Source organism: Mastigoproctus giganteus, chromosome 3, assembly GCF_048544385.1.
Source record: "Mastigoproctus giganteus isolate SK-2022 chromosome 3, ASM4854438v1, whole genome shotgun sequence".
Classification (NCBI taxonomy): domain Eukaryota; kingdom Metazoa; phylum Arthropoda; class Arachnida; order Uropygi; family Thelyphonidae; genus Mastigoproctus; species Mastigoproctus giganteus.
In genome coordinates this window covers 215,850,192-215,875,260 of record NC_143577.1, presented here as the reverse complement: position 1 = coordinate 215,875,260, position 25,069 = coordinate 215,850,192, and the positions used below count along the sequence as shown (strand labels likewise).

At 37.1% G+C, this 25,069-nt stretch overlaps 1 protein-coding gene across 1 annotated transcript in view; it reads right to left on the bottom strand.

Moving 5' to 3' along the window:
• The window catches only part of LOC150088703 (flotillin-2-like), a 220,681-nt gene that overhangs the window by 8,289 nt on the left and 187,323 nt on the right, over positions 1-25,069 (bottom strand). The window contains exons 7-8 of the mRNA XM_090370867.1: positions 9,996-10,179; positions 5,127-5,273 (exon numbers count right to left, since the gene is read on the bottom strand). Coding sequence (XP_090226993.1) covers positions 5,127-5,273; positions 9,996-10,179 — 331 coding nt within the window. The remainder of the gene's footprint in view (positions 1-5,126; positions 5,274-9,995; positions 10,180-25,069) is intronic.

Sequence of the window (25,069 nt, the reverse complement as noted above, 5' to 3'; positions counted from 1 at the left end):
TGTCCATTGATTACCACTCTCTGTCTTCTCCCCCTCAACCACCCCTTTATCCATAGCAGCAATTTGCCTCCAATGTCACACTGCTCCAATTTGTGTAGCAGTCTTCCATGTGCAACAGTATCAAAAGCCTTTCTAAGATCCAAGTATATAATATCAAAGTTATTCCCTGCATCCAGTTCTTTTGTGACTGCATCATAGTATCCAATCAAGTTGGTCAGGCAAGACTTCCCCTTTAGAAAACCATGCTGTGTCTGAGCTATAACTGAAGTCTTGTCTAAATGATCCTGCAGTGCTTCTTTAACCAGTGCCTCCATTAATTTTCCTGGAACAGAAGTTAAGCTCACAGGTCTATAATTACTTGTGTCAGCCTTTGATCCTCCTTTGTGAATTGGGGTCACATTTGCACATTTCCAGTCTATGGGTACCTCCCCTGAGTCCAAGGAAGCTCTCATAATTATGGCTAAGGGTTTGCTTACTTCCTTTGCTGCCTCCTTTAATATAACTGGATAGATCCCATCCACCCCGTTGCCTTTCTTGTGTTTATCTTCAACAGTTTCTCCTCCACTTTACTCCCAGTTATTTCAAGATTCTGTAGCTTACTGCTAGAGTTGAATACACCTCTGGCATTCCCCTCGCTGAATAACTCCTCATGTGTGAATGTCGATGCAAAATATTCATTTAGTTTGTTAGCTACCTGAGCAGGATCATCAACACTTGACCCATCAATATCAAGTGGACCAATCTGATTCATCCCCTTCCTTCTAGAGTTTACATAAGTAAAGAACTCTTTGCTGTTTTTCTTTGCATCCCTTGCCAAGGATTTCTCGCAATCTGCCTTCGCCTGCCTAACCTCCTTTGTAACTTGGTTGCATATCAACTTGTATCTATCATAGGCTTCTGTGTCATGTGTTAATTTGTATGTATCCCATGCATTTTTCTTCTCTGCCATATGCCTCATTAGTTCATCTGACATCCATTTTGGCCTAAACCTTGAACAATATTTCTTAGTTGGTATGTAAAGCCTAGTAGCTTCCAAGATAAGTTCTTTGAATGCTTTCCATTTTGAATTTGCTGTTGGTAACATCATCAGTTGGTCCCACTGTATAGAATTTAAATACTGTCTCAGTCCATCGTAGTCGCCTTTACGGAAGCAATAACCCTTCCCTTTACCCCTAATGGTAGTTACCTCTTTGAGTAAATCCCACTTCAGCACACTGTGATCACTGCCACCTAGTGGTTCATTTATCTGCAGATTCTTAATGCATGAAGAATCACTGCTGATAATCAAATCAAGAGTATTACTCCCTCTAGTTGCCTCCCGAACATGCTGATGTAGAAAACAACCATCCAATAAATCCACAAAAGCCCTGCTAGTGTGTGAGTAACCAGCGCCCAAAATCCAGTCAATATCTGGGAAATTAAAATCTCCCATTATAAGACTCTCTGATTTACTGGCCCACTCTATTTCCCTGTACAGTTCCTTATTATACTCATCAGAGTCATTAGGCCTATAGCACACTCCTACTCTCAATTTTGATCTCCCAATGTTTATGTCACACCAAACTGACTCCACACTGCACTGTTCAGCGATGTCGACTGGCTTCACTTCCTTGGTTTTTATGTGTTTCTTAACTAATAGCATAACACCTCCCCCTTCCTATCCTGTCTATCCTTTCTGTAGACGTTGTACTCCCCAAATTGCAGTTCCGCATCCCTTATATCTGTGTGACACCACGTCTCTGATATCCCAACAATATCTGCCTTTGATGTTTTGAGCAATACCTCAAATTCATCAAATTTATTTACTAAACTCCTAGCATTGGTGTACATGCAAGTATACCTGCACCTGTTTCTATTCTTAGCTACCCTAACACAACCCATGTGTTTACTTGTACCGCAATGGCTCCCAGCAGTCTCTGAAATACCATGCATCTTGTTTTTCAGGCTTCTGCTCATTCTAATAGAAGCAGTGCAAGAATCTCTTTCACCTCTGCCAGTGGCTACTGTCAATCTATTGGTCTTTGTGTCCCCCCAAGCTAGCAGTTTTCCGACCCACCTAACACTGCCTCGATAGCATCAGCAAATATTCTTGCACCCATTCTATTTAAGTGTATCCCATCCCTGTAGAAGCAATCTCTCCTGTTAACAAGTACAGTCCAGGCTGAAAAAAATTCTACCCCTTGAGCCTTGCACAATCTTTCCAGGGCCGAATTGATCGACAAGGCTCTCATCATATACTCCTTCCTATCGTGTCTGGGCAGAATTGCAGACACTTTCAAATTCAACCCTAATTCTTGGCTTTTGTTCAACAGTGACCTGTACTTGTTAAGTAATTCTGCCGGTCTCCTACTCTTAATATTATTAGTGCCAACGTGTACAACTATATCACCTTTTGTGCCCTTAAAAGATGATATTCGCTCTACAACGTCATCAACCTTTGCCCCTGGCAGACATACCCTGGTCCTGTTCCACCTATCCTTTTTACAAAGCATGTTCACCGTTTCCCTGACAATAGAGTCACCAACAACTACTAGTTCCTTCGGGACCAGCGCATTCTGCCTTGGGGGTTGTCTCTGTGTCACGCGATGCCCAAGTGCAAGCTCTGGCGTTGATGTGGGCAGCTCAGAGCTTGATGGGCCCCTCAATTTAGTTTCTTCGAGGGCATCCACCCTGTCCTTCAAGCTCTCATATAGGCCCATAAGAACGCCGAATTGTTGCCTGATATCGATACACTCCTTGCATCGCGCACACACAAAGACATCCCCCTTGGCAGTATCATGTCCCGTACCCGATTGCTCTTCATATTGATGAAGGTATACCAGGCTTAGTGTCGAAGTTTGCAGATGATACAAAGGTTGGCAGGGTTGTTAATGACAGTAATGGCAGTGTGCTACTGCAACAGGATCTAGATAATTTGGGCAGGTGGGCTAAGAAGTGGCAACTGAAGTTTAACCTTGACAAATGCAAAGTACTGTATATGGATAGAAGTAACCCCAGAGAAATGTACTAACTGTGTGGTACTATACTTAAGATGGCAGAAAATGAAAAAGACCTGGGAGTAATTGTGCAATCAGATATGAAGTTTTCTGAGCAATGCAGACAGGCTGCCAGGGCAGGTCATGGGGTTTTGTCAATGATATATAGGAATTTTGCTAGCAGGGAAAAGGAGGTGATTGTCCCTCTGAATAAGGCAATGGTCAGGCCACACCTTGAGTACTGCGTACAGGTCTGGAGGCCTCATTTTAGGAAGGATGTAGATTTGCTTGAGCGTGTACAGAGAAGGGCAACAAGATTGATGAGGGGAATAAAGGGATCCTCTTACCAAGAGAGGCTTAAGTTCTGCAAACTGCAGTGGCTGGAGACTAAGCACCTGCATGGTGATCTGATTGAGGTGTATAAGGCCTTGAATGGGTTGAGCACGCTGAATTCTGATGGGATCCTTCCACTTGTTCAGATTATGAACCTAAGGGGGCATAAATTCAAATTAAGAAAGGACAGATGTAGAATAGATGTGTGGAAATTTGCCTTTAGCCAGCGGGTGGTTAATTGCTGGAACAAACTTCCATCTGTCATCGTGGAAGTTGATAGGTTGAATAACTTTAAGGAGGAACTGGACAGGCATTTGGAGGGAATGGTGTAATTTTTTTTTTTTGGCTGATGCTGCATAAGCTCATACACTTGCTTTCTTGCATCACGTGCCATTACTACCACTTCTAATCTTTCTAAAGTAATGGAGAAATCAATTAACCACCAACTCTTAAACTCCACTGGTGATATTCTGGCTTATGTTACCCATTTATGGACAAATTTAATGGAAAAGTTCGGTGAAACATAAGCAGTTGCCTTTGACATCTCAAAGGCTTTCGATCATATTTGGCATAAAGTTCTTCTAAACAAGCTTCCATCTTATGGTTTGCCAACAGTTTTTTGTAATTGGTTATCCAATTTTCTCTCTGATCGCTCACTGAAGGGGATGGTAGATGGCTGTCTATCTTCTAACTTCTCCACTAATCTTGGTGTCTCCCGGGGTTCAGTTCTTTCCACCACTCTTTTCCTCTTGTTTATTAATGACCTTCTTCCATTGACTGGAAATCCTATCCATAGTTTTGCCGATGGTCTTTCCATTTTGAGAAACCTTGCCCTGCTCAATCAGTTTCAACTTCTTGAATATCTGCTACCAATTCCTTAAATGCCAACCTCCAGGTAATTCTCCAATGGGGCAAAGACAACTTAGTTGATTTCAATCCTTCTAAAACTCGGTCTTGTCTTATATCTCGCAAAAAGGATTCTTCTGCTACTATGCTTATCTTTGGTGACACTCCGATTTCTAGACAAGTTGATATATCTCTTTTGGGGATTACCCTGACTTCTAATCTCTCTTGGCACAAGCACATTACAAATATTGCTTCCTCTGCATCTAAAAAACTTGGTTTTCTCTTTCGCTCTCGGCATTACTTTTCTTCCAAACAGCTGTTCACTCTGTACAAATCGTAAATCCGCCCTACCAAGGAATATTGTTCCCACATCTGTTTCGGTGCCCCTGACACCTCTCTCGGGCTTCTAGATTCCATTCACAAGAGGGCAGTTAGGTTAATTAATGACTCAACTCTAACAGACTCTCTCCACTCACTGGCTCATAGACGTACTGTTTCTGCTGCATGCCTTTTCTACCGATACTTCCATTGGCACTGTTCTTCTGAATTGGCTTCTATAATTCACACTCTCTCTTTCAAAACAGTCCAAACACATGCTGCCACCAGCCAACATTTACTGTTCAAACTCACAGAACCAACCAACTTTTCTTCTTCCTCGTTTATTCATTCAACTGCCGTTTTCTGGAACAACCTTCCATCATACGTATTTCCTGAAAAGTACAGTCTACAGAAGTTCAAGTCTAATGTCAATAAATATCTTCTTTTGTCTTCTCAATCTCCAACCCAAGCATGGTACTAAGTACTATAGGTTCTAATACCTCTCGTGTTTGGATTTAAAAAAAAAAAAAAAAAAACCTTTCTAACTGAAGTAAGTCAATTTTAATAATAATAAACCGGAGGAAGATAACCAATAATTTAAGTCAACTTTAACAAATTGATTGTTAAAAATTAATTACAAGTAATCCTATTTACCTTGGAGATATCCACTCCTGTTAAGGCATGCACAGTGGGTGGTATTTGACTAGCTAACTTTGCTACTTCTGATGTTACACGGTCATCCCCACCTAAAAGAATAATCTCATCTGTTTTGGATAAAGGAGCTGCAACCTCTGCAGCAATCTAATTGAAAAAAGTAAGAAATTTTATCATTGTGATGATTCCAAGATGAGGTTATCAAAATATAAAATTTTATTCCCTCTCTCTCATTAGACATTCACACCCTCTCTCTATGTTATCAGAAAGTGATCTTTATGATAATACAGAGTAAGTTTGAATATCCAATAATACTATTATTCTGCATTATTAACTACAGAGACAAAATTCTGATTACTAAAAGATGCATAATTCAGAAATATGAAATATTAAGTTTCACTAAATGCCAAAAATAATGATTTATTTTCATTTGAATAAATCTTGACTTTCCAAAATATCACAAACCTTGCCTCAGAAGGTCGTTCTAATACAGATCAACCTTCAATACTAATGACAGTCAGTTTAACATTAGTACTGAGGGTTTACAAATTACTACTGGGGGGGTGGTAAGTTATGCACATCAAGGAGATATGCATAATTTATCACCCATTGGGTTAATTTCAAAAGCGCTTCCTTTGTTGGTAAATTCTGCAAAAAGGTAATGAAAGGTTCAAAATGATGATTCACTGACTTACTGTGAATCATTTTTTAACTGTCCAATCCATTGCTGGCGATATTTGCCTCATTACAGTATTTTTGATTTGTTTACCACTGTGATGAGATGGTTATGGATAAGATAATGACTACCAGGGCCACAGTTTATAGAACCCTTCTACGTGGATTATGCCAACTATTCTAGCAGGTCATATTGCTTAGCTGAAAGCAATAACATTAAATATTTTGGTATGCCAGAGCTATTTTATCTGCAAGAGGTTTCCTATCTGGATGTCCTTTGTTTCTAGTTTTCCAACCATTCCATATCTTGGATACTTCAAAAAAACTCCATCTTCCCATGCCTGTAGTCCAAGTATTTCCTTTAATCGGATTGTCAGAGGTATAGGTATACAGGTCAGGAGGCCTCACTTTAAGAAGGATGTAGATCTGCTCGAATGTGTGCAGAGAAGGGCAACCAGACTGGTGAAGAGAACAAAAGGATGCTCTTACCTAGAAATGCATCAGTTCTGCAAACTGCAGTGTCTCGAGACTAGGCATCTATGGGGGGAGATCTAATTGTGGTGTTTAAAGCTTTAAATGGATTGAGTAAACTGAATATTAATTGGCATTCTTCCACTTGCTGAGACTACACATGAGTGGACATAAATTCAAGTTGAGGAAGGATGGTTGCAGGATAGATATGCAAAAGTTTGCCTTTAGCCAGCGGGTGGTAGATATGCAAAAGTTTGCCTTTAGCCAGCGGGTGGTTGATTGATGCAAAAAAAATATGCAAAAGTTTGCCTTTAGCCAGCGGGTGGTTGATTGATGGAACAGGCTTCGATCTGTTGTAGAAATGGGGTGAATAAATTCAAGTAATAATTAGACAAGTTCTTGGAGGGTATGGATGGGTGAATTGTGTAGTTTTTTTTTATTTTTTGCTGATGCTATATAAACACTTGCTTTCTTGCATCATTTGCTATTACTACTACTACTACCCTGGAAATGCTTTTATTACTGCTATCTGTAGCAATCAAAAATGGTCCTTCATTTGGAGCTGTCACTACCCTTCTTTCCCTATCTGTGCAATTTCATTAACAATGGCTGTTGTTTTTGTTTATCCATAACCATATTCTTTGCCATTTCACTATTGGGAAACATTTCTCAATAACATGCCTGAAATTAGCACAACTCAGAGGAAGTTTATGCCATACAATAAACTATGCAAATAAACATGAGGCATGTATAATAATATAATCATCATCACTATGAAATGCTACATTTTTTGCACTTTTTTTTTTTCTATGCACTGTATGCTTTTATTGTGCTTATTTGTTTACAAATGTCTGATTACGTCACCTTTTCCAGATTTTACAATACATAGAAAACCTTGCATGTCTTCTGAAATTTTACATTCTATTTCTATTTCTTTGGCAACTTACTGAAAGAACTTGTAAGTATGAAGAAATGGTCACACAATGCCATGTTCCTATTTTTCATTTTGGACTAGCACACTTGATGGACAATGCATTGATGCAAACAAGCAGAAATTTGCAATTTTTTTTAAAGGATTCCAATTGTAATTTAGTCACACTTATTTATTTTATTTTATTTTTTTGCACAAAGAAAAGATGAAGAAAACTACGTTGTGCTGAGAGAGAGGAATCAAATTGAGTTAAAAAGCTGAATTCACTGTTGTAAACCTGGAGAGTTGGCAACTATGCATATGTAGAAACATGTCCAAGAAAATACAGTAGAACTTTGATTGTCCATCACCCTATTTACTGCCAGTATCTGTTAACTGTCATTCAACTACACTATGCTGTAATGCATTGTGATATTGGTGCCATATGTCACTCAGTCTTTGTTTACAACTCACTGTATACGGTTGTACTTTAACCTCTTGTTTCATATTTAATAATTTTTATTTGTAAACTCATTGAAATGACAGAGAAACGTAAGTGAGTAGCGTTCAGTTTATCACAAAAAATTGAAATAATCAATTGTCTAAGAAAAGGTGAAAGGGCTACAAGTATAGCATTGGTTAATGGAATAGGAAGAACAACAGTAAACAATATAAAGCATGATGCAGACAAAATTGAAAACCACATGTCGAAAATGGAAACCACTGACGGTAATGTTAAGTCTTAAAACAATGAAGTTTGCTAAAAATGAACAATTGGATACTGCAATGTTTCAATGGTTTGTTCAAAAATGTAGCCAAGGAATTCCATTATCGGGACCTATAATAATCAAAAAAGCCATTGAAATTAATAAAACACTAGGCAGAGATCCTTCATTCATGGCTAGCATCAGATGGTTGGACAGATTTAAGTTTCGCAATGGTATTCGACAGTTGTCGATCCAGGGTGTGAAGCTAAGTGCAGATGTGAAAAACTGTGAAAAATTACAGAAGGAAATAGCTGATTGAAGTTTGGTTACAGACCAAATAACAACTGCAATGAGAGTGGCTTTAATTGGAAGGCACTACCTCAAAAGACACTGGCCTCAATCATCGAACATATGATACCAGGATATAAAATGCAAAGATATTGCATCACTATAATGGTATGTGCTAATGCCAGCAGTAGTCATAAATTGATTGCTTTTGGTTGTTATAAGAAAACCAAAAAAGCCTAGATCATTTAAAAATATTAATTTAAATGCTTTGCCAGTTAAATATTTCTCACAAAACAACGCAAGGATGAGCCAAGATATATTTCATGATTAGTTTCATAAAATATTTGTACCGTGTGTAAGATCACATTTGGCATCAAAAGGTTTACCACAATATGCAATGCTACTGATGGACAATGCACCTAATCATCCTATACACATATGTGATTTAAAAAGCGATGACGGCAAAATATCATGCTACTTTCTGACAGCAAATACGACATCTCTTATTCAACCGATAGACCAGGACATGAGAGAATGAAACGTCATTATCACAAAATGTTCATTCAAAAACTTGTTTTGGCAGAAAATAAATTAGATGTGATAGAGTTTTGGAAAAGCTACACTATAAAAGATGCAATTTTTCAATGTCACTGATGCCTGGAATGATGTTACAGTTCAAACAATACAAAGAAGCTCGAATAAGTTGTGGCCAGAAATATGTTCAAGTGATACAGAAACCATTCCAAAAGGAACTGAAATTTTGCAGTTATATTCGAATGTTCCTGGCTTTAAAAATATTTTGATGGAGGAAGTAAATGATTGGCTGGATATGGACAAAATGGACGCTGGATACAAAATTTTAGACGACAATGAAATTGTGCAAAGAGTGATGACAATTTTGGATGATTCTGAAACTGAAGAAGAAGAAAAAGCTGCTGCTGATGGAACAACAAACATAATTAGCCACTGTGAAGCTGAAACTATGTTGTCAAAGTGCACTGAGTGGCTCAAGGTACAAGAAGAAGCAGGTGGTATACAAGTGTTACTTTTGCGTAAAATTCGTAACATTGCCTCCCAAAAGGCTCGAGGGATAATGAAACAAAAGAAATTGTCTGACTTTTTTTAGAAATGAAATTTAATTATGTAATATTCTTTTCTTTTAAATTTCTTTAATGACATTAGAACAATGTTGTATGTGTGTAATACTGTTTTCCTTTAAATTTTTTTATGACATTACTAGAATATTATGTCAAAATATTAAAAATAGGTATGTATAAAAGGCCTCCGTAGCCGAGTGGTCAGGAGCAGGAGTGCAATAGCACACGCTCTTTGAGTAGACCGGGGTTCAAGCCCCTGACTGCTGAATACGGTCGATCTGCCAACCTGCACTTGACCAGCATGGCAGATTATAGTCCATTTCCCTCACCATGAATTGTTGAGGAGGCTTCCATCCTGCAGTGGGTTGATGTAGATATCTGAACTCTTCTTTTTTGATGACCCAGTAAAAAATAAATAATATAATTAAAGTTGAATTAAATTTCATTAGGTTATGTAACAAAATAAACAAGTTAGATGACCTGGTCTATTGTATGTATAATGTTTTTAATGTATACATTCTATTATCCATTTATTTTATTACCCACCATGGTCTCGGTCCCATACCCTGACGGACAATCAAAGTTCTACCTTCAAAGAGACTTCTTTGAAGTCATCTTTTAACAAACATGCACAATTAAATAAAACAATATCCAAGAGCAGTTTTTCTTTCCTTATTAAATTTTCAGTTAATATTTATTTAACAATTAATATTCTTTTTACCTTTGGTAAAGCTTCTAACACTAAACTTATCACAGCAGCCTCTCCATACTGCTTATATGCAGCAGCCTTCATTCGCATTCTCTCTGCTTCTGCTTTGCCAACGGCTTCTATAGCATATGCTTCTGCAGCACCATTCATCTTAATTTTTTCAGATTCTGCTCTTGCTGTTTCAACTGTCTGGGTGCTAGAAAAGATTCAATTGATAAATTAAATGCTGAATTATGTATAAATACAGTGCAAGCGCATCAGAAATACATAGCTATATCTGAATAAATCAGAATATTAGTAAAATGGCATTGTTTTAAGTTATATCTCATATTGTGAATACCTTCACAACAAGTTGCCATGATATCGCACTACTTCGAATAAGTAACGTTTCACCTAAGGAGAAGACTAATGTTACTTATTCTCAGATGGATACCACCACCCAGACGGCACCATTTCAGGGCTATTTGACCCTTCTTCGGTGAGTGGGTAGGTACCCAGGTGAAGGACCAAATAGCCCTGAAACGGTGCCGTCTGGGTGGTGGTATCCATCTGAGAATAAGTAACATTAGTCTTCTCCTTAGGTGAAGTGTTACTTATTCGAAGTAGTGCAATATCATGGCAATTCGTTGTGAAGGTATTCACAATATGAGATATAACCTTAAAACGATGCCATTTTACTAATATTCTGATTTATTCAGATATAGCTATGTATTTCTGATGCACTTGCACTGTATTTATACATAGTCCAGACTCCTCCATAGCTTGAGGCTTACGCCCTAAATGCTTTAGAGTTTAAATGCTGAATTAACTGAAGAGCTAAATTTAATGAAGGTATTACTGTACTTATTTTAATCTAAGCTTTTTTTTAATTTTAATGTTTGAATTTCAGAAAGATTACCTTAAAATTGTAAAAATCCCTAATATTTAAAAATCAAAAGTATAAATCCTTAAAAAAGTTGTACAGTGACAGGTGTGGGTGCTGATTCATTACAAACATTGATCCTCACTTGATATTAACAAGATTCAATCTTATTAACATTATTATTGAGGGTAGTTATAATCAGACTAACCAATGAACATTTTGACTAAATAAGTAAATATTGTTCATAAAGTTCACTGGTTAAATGTTTACTAAAATTAGTAGACAGTTTTAATGTAATTATAAAACAAAACGGTAACAATATCTGAAGGTTTCTAATGAGAATGCTGCTGCTGCTGCATAATTCTGCACACAATTATACTTATGGTTTTAACTGCTAAATGTGGCTCACAGAAAATAAGACAAATTTGTTTTAAAGTAAAAAAATACTTTAATAATTCAGTGAATGCCTGAAATGATGTCCTTATCATATCATCAGCCTCACATACCAAAGTCCTGATACCACAAAACATCTGAGAATAATCTGTAACTGCTAAATGTGGCTCACAGAAAATAAGACAAATTTGTTTTAAAGTAAAAAAAAATACTTTAATAATTCAGTGAATGCCTGAAATGATGTCCTTATCATACCATCAGCCTCACATACCAAGGTCCTGATACCACAAAACATCTGAGAATAATCTGTAACCTTTTAACACATTCGCTTCCACCTAAATATGAGAGAACTCATTCAATGTGCCATAATTTTTGGAATGTTGGAAAAAATCAAAATTTTGGCTTCCCCAGCATTCTGAAAATTTCTACATAATGGATGAAAATTAAGTTTGGAATTCATTGCTAAAAGTGAATACTTAATTTTGTGCTGAGCTGTAAATCAGAAATCTTAAAATTTTATAAAAAGTTTATTCATGTACATAAACTAACATCAACACAGGCAAAAAATAAATAAATAAAATAAAACTGTGTGGCAACTGTATAAACAAATGGCAAGCATTCAGTCGGGTGCCAATACAGAGTAGCTGTTAATTTCACTTGCCTTTACATTAACAGCACTTGTTGGTTAACCGCTTAAGAATGACTGCTCATATGCATTACGGCACACCACTTTGGTGCATTTTGAACACAGTTTTTTGAGCACATAACTTTTTCAAGCATATATTACATTGCGTGTCTGCCTCTTGAATTATCTTTAGTTTTTCATCAACCATGAAAGATCATAACTTCGTACTTTTAGTACTCGTGTTTAACAAAACATATACAAAAGCAATTACAAATTATATTCACTAGTAAAGGATACTAAACTTATAATCTTGAGCTGCATGAAATGTGCTAGGGAAAGTGACAAATTAATGTGCCCCTATTACCCGACAACTTTCATTTCCACCTGACAGTACATAAACTAACATCAGTTATCTATCTGTTTCAACTCTGTCAAAAATCATACCATCCGAATATTCGGATGAATCGCACATGTTCCTAGGAAACATAAATGTGCATTTCCCAAAGGAAGACTTCACTGATTTTAGACAAAAGCCCGAGAAGTGATCCAAAAGGAAGAATCCAGCTTTTTAGAAGAGCAACATTTGAAGTCATATTTTAATAAATAATGATAATAAACAAAAAAGTACTTGTTTTAGACTACAGCCAAATGGGAAAATAAAAATTCTGAAGTTAATTAAAAATGTAGCCTAAGCAGACATCTCAAGCTTTGGATTAAGTTCATGTATAAGCCACAGATCCAAATTTTCAGTTACTTTTTTTGTTATTACCTCTACATATGATGTAATAATGTAATGATGTATGTAGAGGTAATAGTAAGAGAAATAATGGGGTTGCATTATTACTATCTGTGCAATGGGGTAAAATTGCGCAGATAGTAAGATTCACAGATGATAAGACTGTTATGTGATACAGAAGAGGGGTTAGATTTTGTTGGGAGGAATTAAGGAAAGTTGTGAAGAATACAGGGATGAGAATAAACTTTGATAAGACTAAAGTTATACTGGTAGGAATGGGGAAAATGAAAATAACTGTTAAAGTTGATGAATACTGATACCTTAGTAGTCTACTAACAGGTGAGAGAAGTAGTCAGGAAATTATAACTAGAACGGTGGTGTGATAACATAGCATTTGAAAAGAGAAAGCAGATATTTACAGGGAGAATATAGGATATAAAATTAAGGAAAAAGTCAAAGTGTTTTGGATGGAGCATTCATGGTTTATGAGACTGAGACATGGGCACTAAAGGAGGCTATTAAAAAAAATTGAAGCTTTTGAGATGTGGAGGAGGCTTGAAGAAATGAAATAGGCAATAGGGTTAGTAATAAGGAGGTATTTAGGAAGGAAAAAATATATTTGGTAAAGTCTGTAAAGGAAAGAAAGAACATATATTGAGAGTTTGTTAAGAGATGTAACTGAAGTAGTAGCAGTAGAGGCATGTGATGCAAAAAAGCAAGTGTATGAGCTTATGTAGCATCAGCCAAAAAAAAAAACCCCTCATTTCACACATCCATTCCCTCTAAACTTCCACAACGAAACGACAGATGGAAGTTTGTTCCAGCAATCAATGACCCGCTGGTTAAAGACAAATTTCCACACATCTATTCTATAACCATCTTTCCTCAATTTGAATTTATGCCCATTCTGCGTGCTCAACACATTCAAGGCCCTATACACCTCAAACAGATCACCTCGCAAGTGCCTAGTCTCCAGCCACTGCTTTTTTTTTAGAAATTTAAGCCTTTTTTGGTAAGAGGACCCCTTCGTTCCCCTCACCAATTTTATTGCCCTTCTGTACTCGCTCAAGCAATTCTACATCTTTCCTAAAATGAGGCTTCCAGACCTGTACACAGTACTCAAGGCATGGTCTGCCCATTGCCTTATACAAAGGGATAATCACCTTTTCCCTACTAGCAAAATTCCTGTGTATATCATTGACCTGCTCTAGCAGCCTGTCTGCATTGCTCAGAAAACTTTATATCTAACTGCACAATTACTCCCAGGTCTTTATTTTCATTTCCTACCACACTAAGTGTATTATCACACAGTTGGTATGTTTCTCTGGGGTAACTTCTACCCATATACAGTATTTTGCATTTGTCAATTTTAAAGTTCAGTTGACACTTCTCAGCCCATCTGCCCAACCTTTCTAGAACCTGTTACAGTAGCACACTGCCATTACTGTCATTAACAACTCTGCTAACCTTTGTATCATCTACAAACTTCAACACTAAGCCTGATATAACTTCATCAATATCATTGATAAATATACAAAACAACAGTGGGCCCAACACTGAACCCTGGGGGACTCCACTAATAACATTAGTCCACGAAAAGCAGCATCCATTGATTACCACTCTCTGTCGACTCCCACTTAACCACCCTCTTACATTGTAGCAACTTACCCTTAATACCACTCTGCTCCAATTTGTACAATAGTCTTCCATGTGCAACAGTATCAAAAGCTTTCCTCCAAGTATATGATATCAAAATTATTTTTTGCATCTAGTTCCTTTGTATCCACATCATAGTATCAAATCAAATTTGTCAGACAAGACTTTCCCTTAACAACCCATGCTGTGTTTGAATTATTACTGCAGTCTTGTCTAGATGATCCTGCAATGCTTCTTTAACCAGTGACTCCATTATTTTCCATGGAACAGAAGTTAAACTAACAGGTCTGTAAATACTCGTGTCACCTTTTGATCCCCCTTTGTGAATTGGAGACACATTTGCATATTTGTTGTTAATGACAGGGTTGTTAATGACAGTAATGGCAATGTTCTACTGCAACATTATCTAGATAATTTGGGCAGATTGGCTAAGAAGTGGCAATTGAAGTTTAAACTTGACAAATGCAAAGTACTGCATATGGGTAGAAGTAACCCCAGAGAAACGTACCAACTGTGTGGTACTACACTTAAGGTGGTAGAAAATGAAAAAGACCTGGGAGTAATTGTGCAGTCAGATATGAAGTTTCCTGAGCAATTCAGACAGGCTGCCAGGGCAGGTCAAGGGGTTTTGTCAATGATTTATAGGAATTTTGCTTGCAGGGAAAAGGAGGTGTTTGTCCCTCTGTATAAGGCAATGGTCAGGCCACACCTTGAGTACTGTACAGGTCTGGAGGCCTCATTTTAGGAAGGATGTAGATTTGCTTGAGCATGTACAGAGAAGGGCAACAAGATTGGTGAGGGGAATGAAGGGATCCTCTTACCAAGAGAGGTTTAAGTTCTGCAAATTGCAGTGGCTAGAGACTAGGCACCTGCGCGGTGATCTTATTGAGGTGTATAAGGCCTTGAATGGATTGAGCACGCTGAATTCTGATGGGATCCTTCCACTTGTTCAGATTACGAACCTAAGCATTAGCATTAGCATTAGTAGAGGCATTTGATGCAAGAAAGCAAGCTTATGCAGCATCAGCCAAAAAAAAAAAATAATAATAATAATAATTTAAAAAAAAAAAAAATTAATAAATAAATAAATAAAAAATAACCACTTCCACTTCACTCCTCTGTTCGTTCGAAATACCTGTCCAGCTGAGCCTTAAACTTATTTAGGCTATCAACTTCCACAACAAGGGATGGAAGTCTATTCCACCAACCAACTACCCGCTGGCTAAAGGCAAATATTCTGAGCAAGAGGAAGAATCCCATCAGCATTGAGCATGCTCAAACCATTCAAGGCTTTATACACCTCTATCAGATCACCTCGCTGGTGCCTAGTCCCCAAACACTGTAATTTGCAAAACTTAAGCCTTTCTTCGTAAGAGCACCCCTTTATTCCATTCACTAATCTTGTTGCGCTCCTCTGTACTCGTTCCAGAGAGGGGGGATAAATTCAAATTAAGAAAAGACAGATGTAGAATAGATGTGCGGAAATTTGCCTTTAGCCAGTGGGTGGTTAATTGCTGGAACAAACTTCCATCTATCATTGTGGAAGTTGATAGGTTAAATAAATTTAAGGAGGAACTGGACAGGCATTTGGAGGGAATGGTGTGATTTTTTTTTTTTTTTTTGGCTGATGCTGCATAAGCTCATACACTTGCATTCTTGCTTCACATGCCACTACTACTACTACTATCTCCTGTCCATGGGGACTTCCCCTGAGTCCAAGGATGCTCTCATAATTATGGCTAAGGGTTTGCTTACTTCCTTTGCCACCTCCTTTAATATAATTGGATATATCCCATCCACTCTGGGTGCCTTTCTTGTTTAACTTCAACAATTTCTCCTCCACTTTGCTCTCGGTTACTGCAAAATAATTAGCACCCTGTACTGGATGACTCTTTTCTACACCAGCATGTTAGAGAGGTGACAAGATCAGTAGTGATGCTTCATCATTAAGAATCTCCAGATATAGGAACCACTAGGTGGCGGTATTCATAATATATTGATGTGGAATTTACTTAAAGATATAACTACTCTCAAGGTTGAAAGGGAAAGGATATTGTTTTGTTAAAGGTAACTACAATGGATTTGAGAAGCTTTTAAATTCTTTTCAGTAGGATCAAATGATGTCATTACCAATTGCATATTCTAAATGGAAAATATTCAGAGAAATAATCATAGAGGCTACTAAGCTTTATATATCAACTAAGGGATATTGTTCAAGGCTTAGACCTAAATGGATTTCACAATAACTTATGAGACTAGTGGCAGAGAACAAAAATGCTTGGGATGATTATAAATCATCACAGGACACACCCACAATAAGTATGAACTGATCTGTAATTAAGTCACTAAGAGGGTTGAATAAGCTAAAGTAATGTGAGAAGTCTTTGGCGAAGGATGCAAAGAAAAGTAGAAAATAATTGTTTGATTTCATTAACACTACGATGAAAGGAATGAACCACATTAGCCTACTAGACATGAATGGCATAACTACTGATGATCCTGATCAGGTTGCTGACAAACTAAATAAATATTTTGCATTTACATTTATGAAGAAGTTTTTAAGGACAGGAATACCAGAAGTACACAAAGTAATAACTGGGAGCTAAATGATTTTGTGATAATTGAGAAGAAATGAAAAAGAAATTGTTGAAGCCAAAAGTAAATAAAGCATCTGAGACTGATGGAACTTTTCCAATTACAGCCACTCCCTGGCTTAAATAATACCTGTCTTATGGAAATTCGACTTTATGTAAGTTTTTGCCAGCCAGTGCAAACTTTAAAAAATTGTGGAAATGTATTTTGCATCCCGTAGGAATAAATGGAGGTATTGTGAAAATATTGTAATGTGAACCCAAAAACACATTTTTTTTTTTGGTAATTCATTCCAAGACCTTGGAAGTTGAAATTTGCGCTATATAACTAAGCTATTCATCTCTCTAAAAGGTCGTTTTTATAATGTAAATTGCACTACACTTTCATCGTTATCATATGTTCTGTTATAAGAATCAATTTTGAATGCCTTTGTAATATTTTTCAAAACCACATTTCTGGAGGTCACTACCATAAAACAATAAAAACAATTTGCACTTTCCGGTTTATTGGGCTTTTCTGTTAGTGCAATCTATTATAAACGGGTAGTAAATTCGATCTTATTGCATTTGTGATAATACCGATGACTAGGATTCTGTGGGTTTTTACGTTACAGTATTTACGGTGAAATGAGGTCCCCCTTCACTGAAATTTTGAATCATATAAAAAACAAATAAATTTTCAAAATCTTCTCTTCATTCCTATTTACTTACTACAATGGTGAAGGGAAAAGGACAAAAAAAAAAAAAGTGCAAGTGCTGGCAGTGCTAGGAAATGAAACAAAATTGATTTAGAAATGAAGATGATTAAGAAGTATGAAGCAGAACAAAGTTTGTCATCTATTGCACAGAATTAGGTCTCGCTGGTTCAACAGCTAATACTATTTTACGGGACAGTGAGCGTATAAAAAGAACATGTTAAAGGATCAACAATTTAAGATCAACAGTGATCACAAAACAGCATTCAGGTGCTATATCAAATATGGAAAAGCTATTAATAATATGGACAGAAAATCAGATTCAGAAGCAAGTGCCCCTGAGTCCAATGGCCAATCAAGCAAATGCAAGAAGTATTTATAAAGATATTAAAGATAAGTATGGTGAACCCCAAGCCAAGTTTGTGGCAAGCAATGGGTGGTTTAATAGATTCAAGCCATTGCGGTGAAGTTGCCAGTGCCGATTCTGCAGGTGCAGAGAAATTTTGTGATGTGTTGGAAAAAACCTCTTCTAAATCTTCACAGCCCTTAACTACTGCAGCAGCATGCTTAACAGCTAGAGAGTTAATTCTGGCAATGCTGCTGGAAAGGTAAAACTTGCTGAAGTTATGCCTGTCTCCTCTCCCTTTTTGTAATTTTATATTTTTGTAAATTTTTCCTGGGCATGAGATAAAAAATATTGAATAAATAATTCTATTTACATGTTCAACGAACATGTAAATAGAATTATTTATTTATTCAATTTACAAACATGTAAATAATTCTATTTACATGTTCATTGAACGTTTCTTTTTTGCTTCAATCAAATTTGCGAGTGCTGCAATAGCATTTAGGGAAATTCTGACTTACGTAGAGTTCCGCGGAACACAACCCTTACATAAGTCAGGGAGTGGCTGTATATTAAAAGAAGAACCAAGGCAGGAAAGTAAACCTTTGACCATAATTATGAGAGCTTCATTGGATTCATGGGATGTGCCCACAGATTGGAGATGTGCAAATGTCTCTTCTATTCATAAAGAGGACTCAAAGGACAAGCAAGTAATTACAGACCTGTAAGGTTGACTTCTGTTTCTGTCAAAATAATGGAGTCAGTGCTTAAAGATGTACTGCAGGATTATCTTCACAGGAATGTAGTCATGAAGAAAGCATAGCATGGATTTGTTAAAGGAATATCCTGTCTAACCAATCAGATTAGCTACAATGACACAGAAACAAAAGAACTGGATGCAAAAAATAATTTTCACATCATATACTTTGACTTCAGTAAAGCTTTTAACATTTCCACATGAAAACTGCTGGACAAATTGAAGCAGTGTGTCATTAGAGGCACATTAAGGCAATGGAAAAAGAGATGGTCAAGTGGCAAAAGACAGAGAGAGACAGAGAGAATAAATGGGTACAGCTCTTCTTGGACTAACATTACTGGGGGAGTCCTCAGGGTTCAGTGCTGAGCACCTTACTGTTTTCCATATTTATTAACAATACTGGTGAAGGCATGTCACACTTATTGTCTAGGTAAGTTTGCAGATTATATAAAGGTCAGAAAGTTGATTAATGGCAGGAATCAAGGCATCTAAACAAACTGCAAATTGGATGCATGCGCCGAGAGTGGCAACTGAGGTTTAATATTGACAAATGGAAGAAGATACTGCATGAGCAGCAATAATCAAAGAATAACATACCAAAAGACACAAAAGGCTCTTGCTTTTCATGTCTTCTGCTTTATAATTATAATTTTTATACTCCACAATCTATTAGAGTTTTTGAAGGAGAATGGGATGTTATTTATATTTTTCTACCATTTTCCCTGCCTAATTTTTGCATTTGCTTATAACATTCTCTACACCTTGCCTTACCAAATAGCCACTGGGCCAATTTTTAGACCTAGACATAACTTGTAATTAGTAACAATCAGAAACAGATAGCTACAGCTTAATTATGGTCGGAAGAAATTACAAATAAAATTAGTACTATAACTATAGCAACAAGAGGGAAACTAAAAAAATAAATAAGAGTGTTGTAGAAGGAATATGTTCTTAAAACAACTTTGAAGAAAAGCCAATTGACATAAATTTAGTGGAGCCCTTTGATGGCACCAATGCTGAATTATATGAGATATCACTATAAAGGGAACAAAAAAACTACCACAGAAACATGACCATAGTATGAAGCAAAAATAATTAAAATGGACTGACCATTCAGTTCAATCTTATCAAATGGCCACAAGGCAAGAAGAGCCATGGAATCACTGCATTTCAAACATCACACCAATCAATGCATCAGGGAATTAACTGATAAACTAATCAGCGAGTCAATGCAATAGATTTGAGTAGTGATCTAATATAGTGAGAAATTGAAATACAGTAGCTCAGTCCACCTACATTGCCTGTAGTCTTGATTCTTATTTTCATCTATATCCTACACTAATGGAGAGCAAAATTAAATAAATAAATATTTTTAAATATAATTGTATTCTCCAAACACAATTATATTTAAGTTTAAGTTAAATAATATCAAGCTTAACACTTCTGAAAACTTCAGTTGGAAACTTGCTATCTATGAATTCTGTCTGGAGCCAGCAGACTTTCAACTGCCAGAAGGAAACACACTTTGGTTTTAAGAATTGATTATAGAAAGTCACTGTCTGCCAAAAGAGGTCACAGTTTATCATATTTATTCAGTCATATAGCTTCTGCTGTGAGTGCATCAAATATTTGAAGTTTTTTTTTTTTTTGGGTAGTTGTTGGCGCATCGACTTCTGTGGCCATAATGCACCTCCCAAGGTTTTTGCAATACTTTGATCCAAGCCCGAGGCGGGATTCGAACCCGCGACCTTTGGGTTGCCAGGCAGGCACTTTACCCACCCAGCTAGCCCGGTCGGCATTTGAAGTTGTAACACTTCATTAGAGCATATCAGCTCACAAATCACCTTTATAGTGCAATGTTAGTAGAAATGCTTTTGCACTAATGCTTATTTATTGTATGTATAAAATGCCGAATACATATAACAGTAAATGTTGCCATGAATGTTGTGACATAATACTAATCAGTTTGTCATTCATCAACTTTTTTTGACATTACAGATGTTTTGTGTGTGTACATCTTCCATTGGTTTTTATAACTGTAATTGACAGGAACATGTTCTTCACTAATTTACTGATGGGAGAGCAGTGTTTTGGCTCATATTTCCAGACTCTATCAGCACACAAGTTAGAAGTTGCCATCCTGCAAGTTTATTTTATTTGAAAATAAAATCCTTAACAATATTATAGTTTAATAAACTTATTTTTGTTAATGAAAATAAGAAGAAATTAACAGAATTTTTTAAAAATTGAGGTTTTAACAGTTTTATTTTATTTTTTCCAGAAAAATGGAAAAATTCTGTTACTATGTTGCAAAAGTGAGATGGAAATGGGATAAAATTAAATCAAAAAGATGGATTCTCTGTCCTAAACCTGGAAAGTTGGTAGCTATTCAATGGTCATAAATACCACAGCATCATGGATGGGATACATTTAAATAGAAAAGGTGCAAGAATATTTGCTGATGCTATCGAGGCAATATTAGGAGGGTTGGAAAAAAGCTTGGTGAGATTCACAGACTAATAAGGTTAACAGTAGCTGCAGGCAGAGGTGGAAAAGATTCTTGCACTGCTTCTATTGGAATGAGCAGCAGCCCAGAAAGCCAGTTGCTGGGAATCATGAAAAAAGTAAATACATTGGATGTGTTAGAGTAACTAAGAGTAAGAACAGGTGCATGAACACCAATGCTAGAAGTATAGTAAACAAATTTGATGAATTCAAAGTGCTGGTTAACACATTCAAGGTGGATACTGTTGGGATATCAGAGACTTGGTGCCACTCAGATATAAGGGATACAGAATTGGAATTTGGGGAGTACAATGTGTACAGAAAGGATAGACAGGAAGGGAGGAGAGGTTATGCTGTTAGTTAAGAAACAAAATCTAAGGAAGTGCATCCAGTTGACATAGATGGACAGTGCAATGTTGACTCAGTTTGGTGTGACAGAAGCACTGGGAAAGCAAAAATCAGGGTAGGAGTTTGTTATAAGGCCTAATGACTCTCATGAGTACAATGAACAATTATACAGAGAAATAGAGTTGGCCAGTAAATCAAAGTGTCTTATAATTGGGAATTTTAACTTCCTAGATATAGACTGGAACATGTGGGTGGGTTGGTTGCTCGCACACTAACAAGGCTTTTGTGGATTTATTGCACGATTGTTTTGTACAGCAGCATGTTAGAGAGGCAACAAGAGGGAGTAACACTCTTGATCTGACTATCAGCAGTGATTATTCATGCATTAAGAATTTACAGATAAAGGAACCACTAGATAGCAGTGATCACATTGTACTGATGTGGGATTTACTTAAAGATGTAATTACCATCGGGGTAAAGGGAAGGGTTTTTGCTTTCGTAAAGGCGACTACAGTGGTCTCAGAGATTTTTTTTTTTTTTTTTGTTAGTTGTTGGCATGCATCGGCTTCTGTGGCCATAATGCACCTCCCAAAGTTTTTGCATTTTACTCTGATCCTAGCCCGAGGTGGGATTCGAACCCACGACCTTTGGGTTGCCAGGCAGGCACTTTACCCACTTGGCTAGCTGGCAGGTTCTATACAGTGGGACCAACTGATATGTTGTCAACAGCAAATACAAAATGGGTAGCATTCCAGGAAGTAATCTTGGAAGCTACTAGGTTTTTTTTGTTCCAACTAAGAAATGCTGCTCTAGGTTCAAGCCCAAATGGATGTCAGATGAACTAATGAGACTCGTGGTATGGAAGAAAAATGCACAGGATGAACAAATTTCAGCCGACACAGAAGCCTACAGTAAATACAAAATAGTCTGTAATCAAGTCACAAAGGAGGTCAGGCAAGCGAAGGCAGATTAATTGAAATCTTTGGCAAAGGATGCAAAGAAAAACAGCAAAGACATCTTTACTTATGTAAACTCTTGAAGGAAAGGGATGAATCAGATTTGTCCACTTAACATAGATGGTTTGACTATTGATGATCATGCTCACGTAGCTGATAAACTGAATGAGTATTTTGCATCTACATTCACACATGAGGAGTTATTCAAGGAGGGGAATGCCAGAAGTTTATCAAACTCTAAAAGGGAGCTAAGTAATTTTGTAATAACTGAGAGCAAAGTGGAGGAGAAATTGTTGAAGTTAAACATAATAAAGGCACCTGGGGTGGACGGGATGTATCCAGTTATATTAAAGGAGGCAGCAAAGGAAGTAAGCAAACCCTTAGCCATAATTATGAGAGCATCCTTGGACTCGGGGCAAGTCCCCATGGACTGGAGATTTGCAAATATATCTCCAATTCACAAATGGGGATCAAAGTGTGACACAAGTAATTACATACCTGTTAGTTTGACTTCTTTCCAGGGAAAATAATGGAATCACTGGTTAAAGAAGCATTGCAGAATTATCTAGATAAGGCTGCAGTAATAATTCAGACGCAGCATGGGTTTGTTAAGGGGAAGTCTTTTCTGACCAATTTGATTGGATACTATGGTTATAAAGGAACTGGATGCAAAAAATAATTTTGATGTCATATACTTGGATTTCAGAAAAGCTTTTGATACTGTTTCACATGGAAGACTACTGTACAAATTGGAGCAGTATGGCATTAAGGGCAAGTTGCTACAATTAAAAGGATGGTTGAGTGGGAGAAGACAGAGAGTGGTGGTCAATGGGTACTGCTTTACAAGGACTAATGTTATTGGTGGTGTTCCTCAGGGTTCGGTGTTGAGCACATTGTTGTTTTGTATATTTATCAATGTTATTGATGAAGGTATATCAAGCTTAATGTCAAAGTTTGAGATGATACAAAGGTTGGCAGGATTGTTAATAACAATAATGACAGTATGCTGCTGCTGCAAAAATTCGGATTCTGAATTTTTCTAAGGATCTGGAAAATTCGGGTAGATGGGCTGAGAAGCGGCAACTGAAGTTTAACATTGACAAATGCAAAGTACTGCATATGGGTAGCAGTAACCTCAACGAAATGTAGCAATTATGTGGTGTTACTCTCAGGGTAGTGGAGAATGAAAGAGACCTTGGGGTAATTGTGCAGTCATATATGAAGTTTTATGAGCAATGCAGACAGGCTGTCAGAGTAGGTCATGGGGTCTTGTCAATGATATACAGGAATTTTGCGAGCAAGAATAAGGAGGTGATTATCCCCTTGTATATTTGACAATGGTGAGGCCACACCTTGAGTACTACATTCAAGTCTGGAAGCCTCATTTCAGGAAGGATGTTGTTATTTGGTTTTTAGGAGCATTAGCAACTAAGGCCATATTGCTCCAGGAAGATGCAGTGGTTATTCCCTTGACCTTTCCACATCCTCCGTATTTGGTGGTGACAGGCTCGAACCCCGGTCTAATCAAGAAGCGTGTGCTACGCACTGCTGCTCCTTCCCACCTGGCTACAGAAGCGCAAGGAAGTATGTAGAGTTGCTAGAATGAGTACAGAGAAGCGCAACAAGACTGGTGAAGGTAACAAAGGGGTGCTCTTATGAAGAAAAGCTTAAGTTCTGGAAATTGCTGTGGCTGGAGAATAGGCACCTGCGAGGTGATCTAATTGAGGTGTATAAGGCTTTGAATGAGTTGAGCATGCTGAATTCTGATGGGATTCTTCTGCTTGCTGAGATTATAAACTTGAGGGGGCATAAATTCAAATTGAGGAAAGACAGTTGTAGAATAGATGTGTAAAAATTTGCCTTTAACCAATGGGTGATTAATTGCTGGAATAAACTTCCATCTGTCATTGTGGAAGTTGATAGCTTAAATAAATTTAAGGAGGAACTGGACAAACATTTGGAATAAATGGATCAGTGAAATGAGAAGTTTTTTGTTTTTTTGTTTGATGCTGTAGAAGCTTGCTTTCTTGCATAAATTGCCTCTACTAATGCTAATCTTTAGTTGGTAGTGAATCACTGTTTACTTCCAAACCAATATTCAGATTTATGAAAATTTACACCATTACACCGACATGATGCTTTATAGCCATTTCATCCATTAGTAGGGAACAAGCGATAGCATATGGTGAATTAAAAACACAGTCAGTTAGAGCTTAGAAAGTTTTCTTTGTGAAATTTGGAGACCAATCCAGTTTTTGATACCATTTTGATGTTGTTCACTGATGTGGAAGACATGTATCACAAACATCTCTTAAATAACTCTATGCCTTTGGAGAGAAAAAGTATAACATCAAAGTAAATGATTTTAATTCAGCAGAATTTTACTGGCATTTTGGAATGTCACTTTTGATAATTGTCTCAGGAGTAAATCTTTATTTGGTCTTGCTATTTTTTCTAATGTTTCTAGCAGGATTGAGCAAGCTAAATGCTGATCGGATTCTTCCCCTTGCTCAGATTAAGAACCTGAGGAGGCATAGATTCAAATCGAGGAAAGACAATTGTAGAATAGATGTGTGGAAATTTGCCTTTAGCCAGCGGGTGGTTGAATGGCGGAAC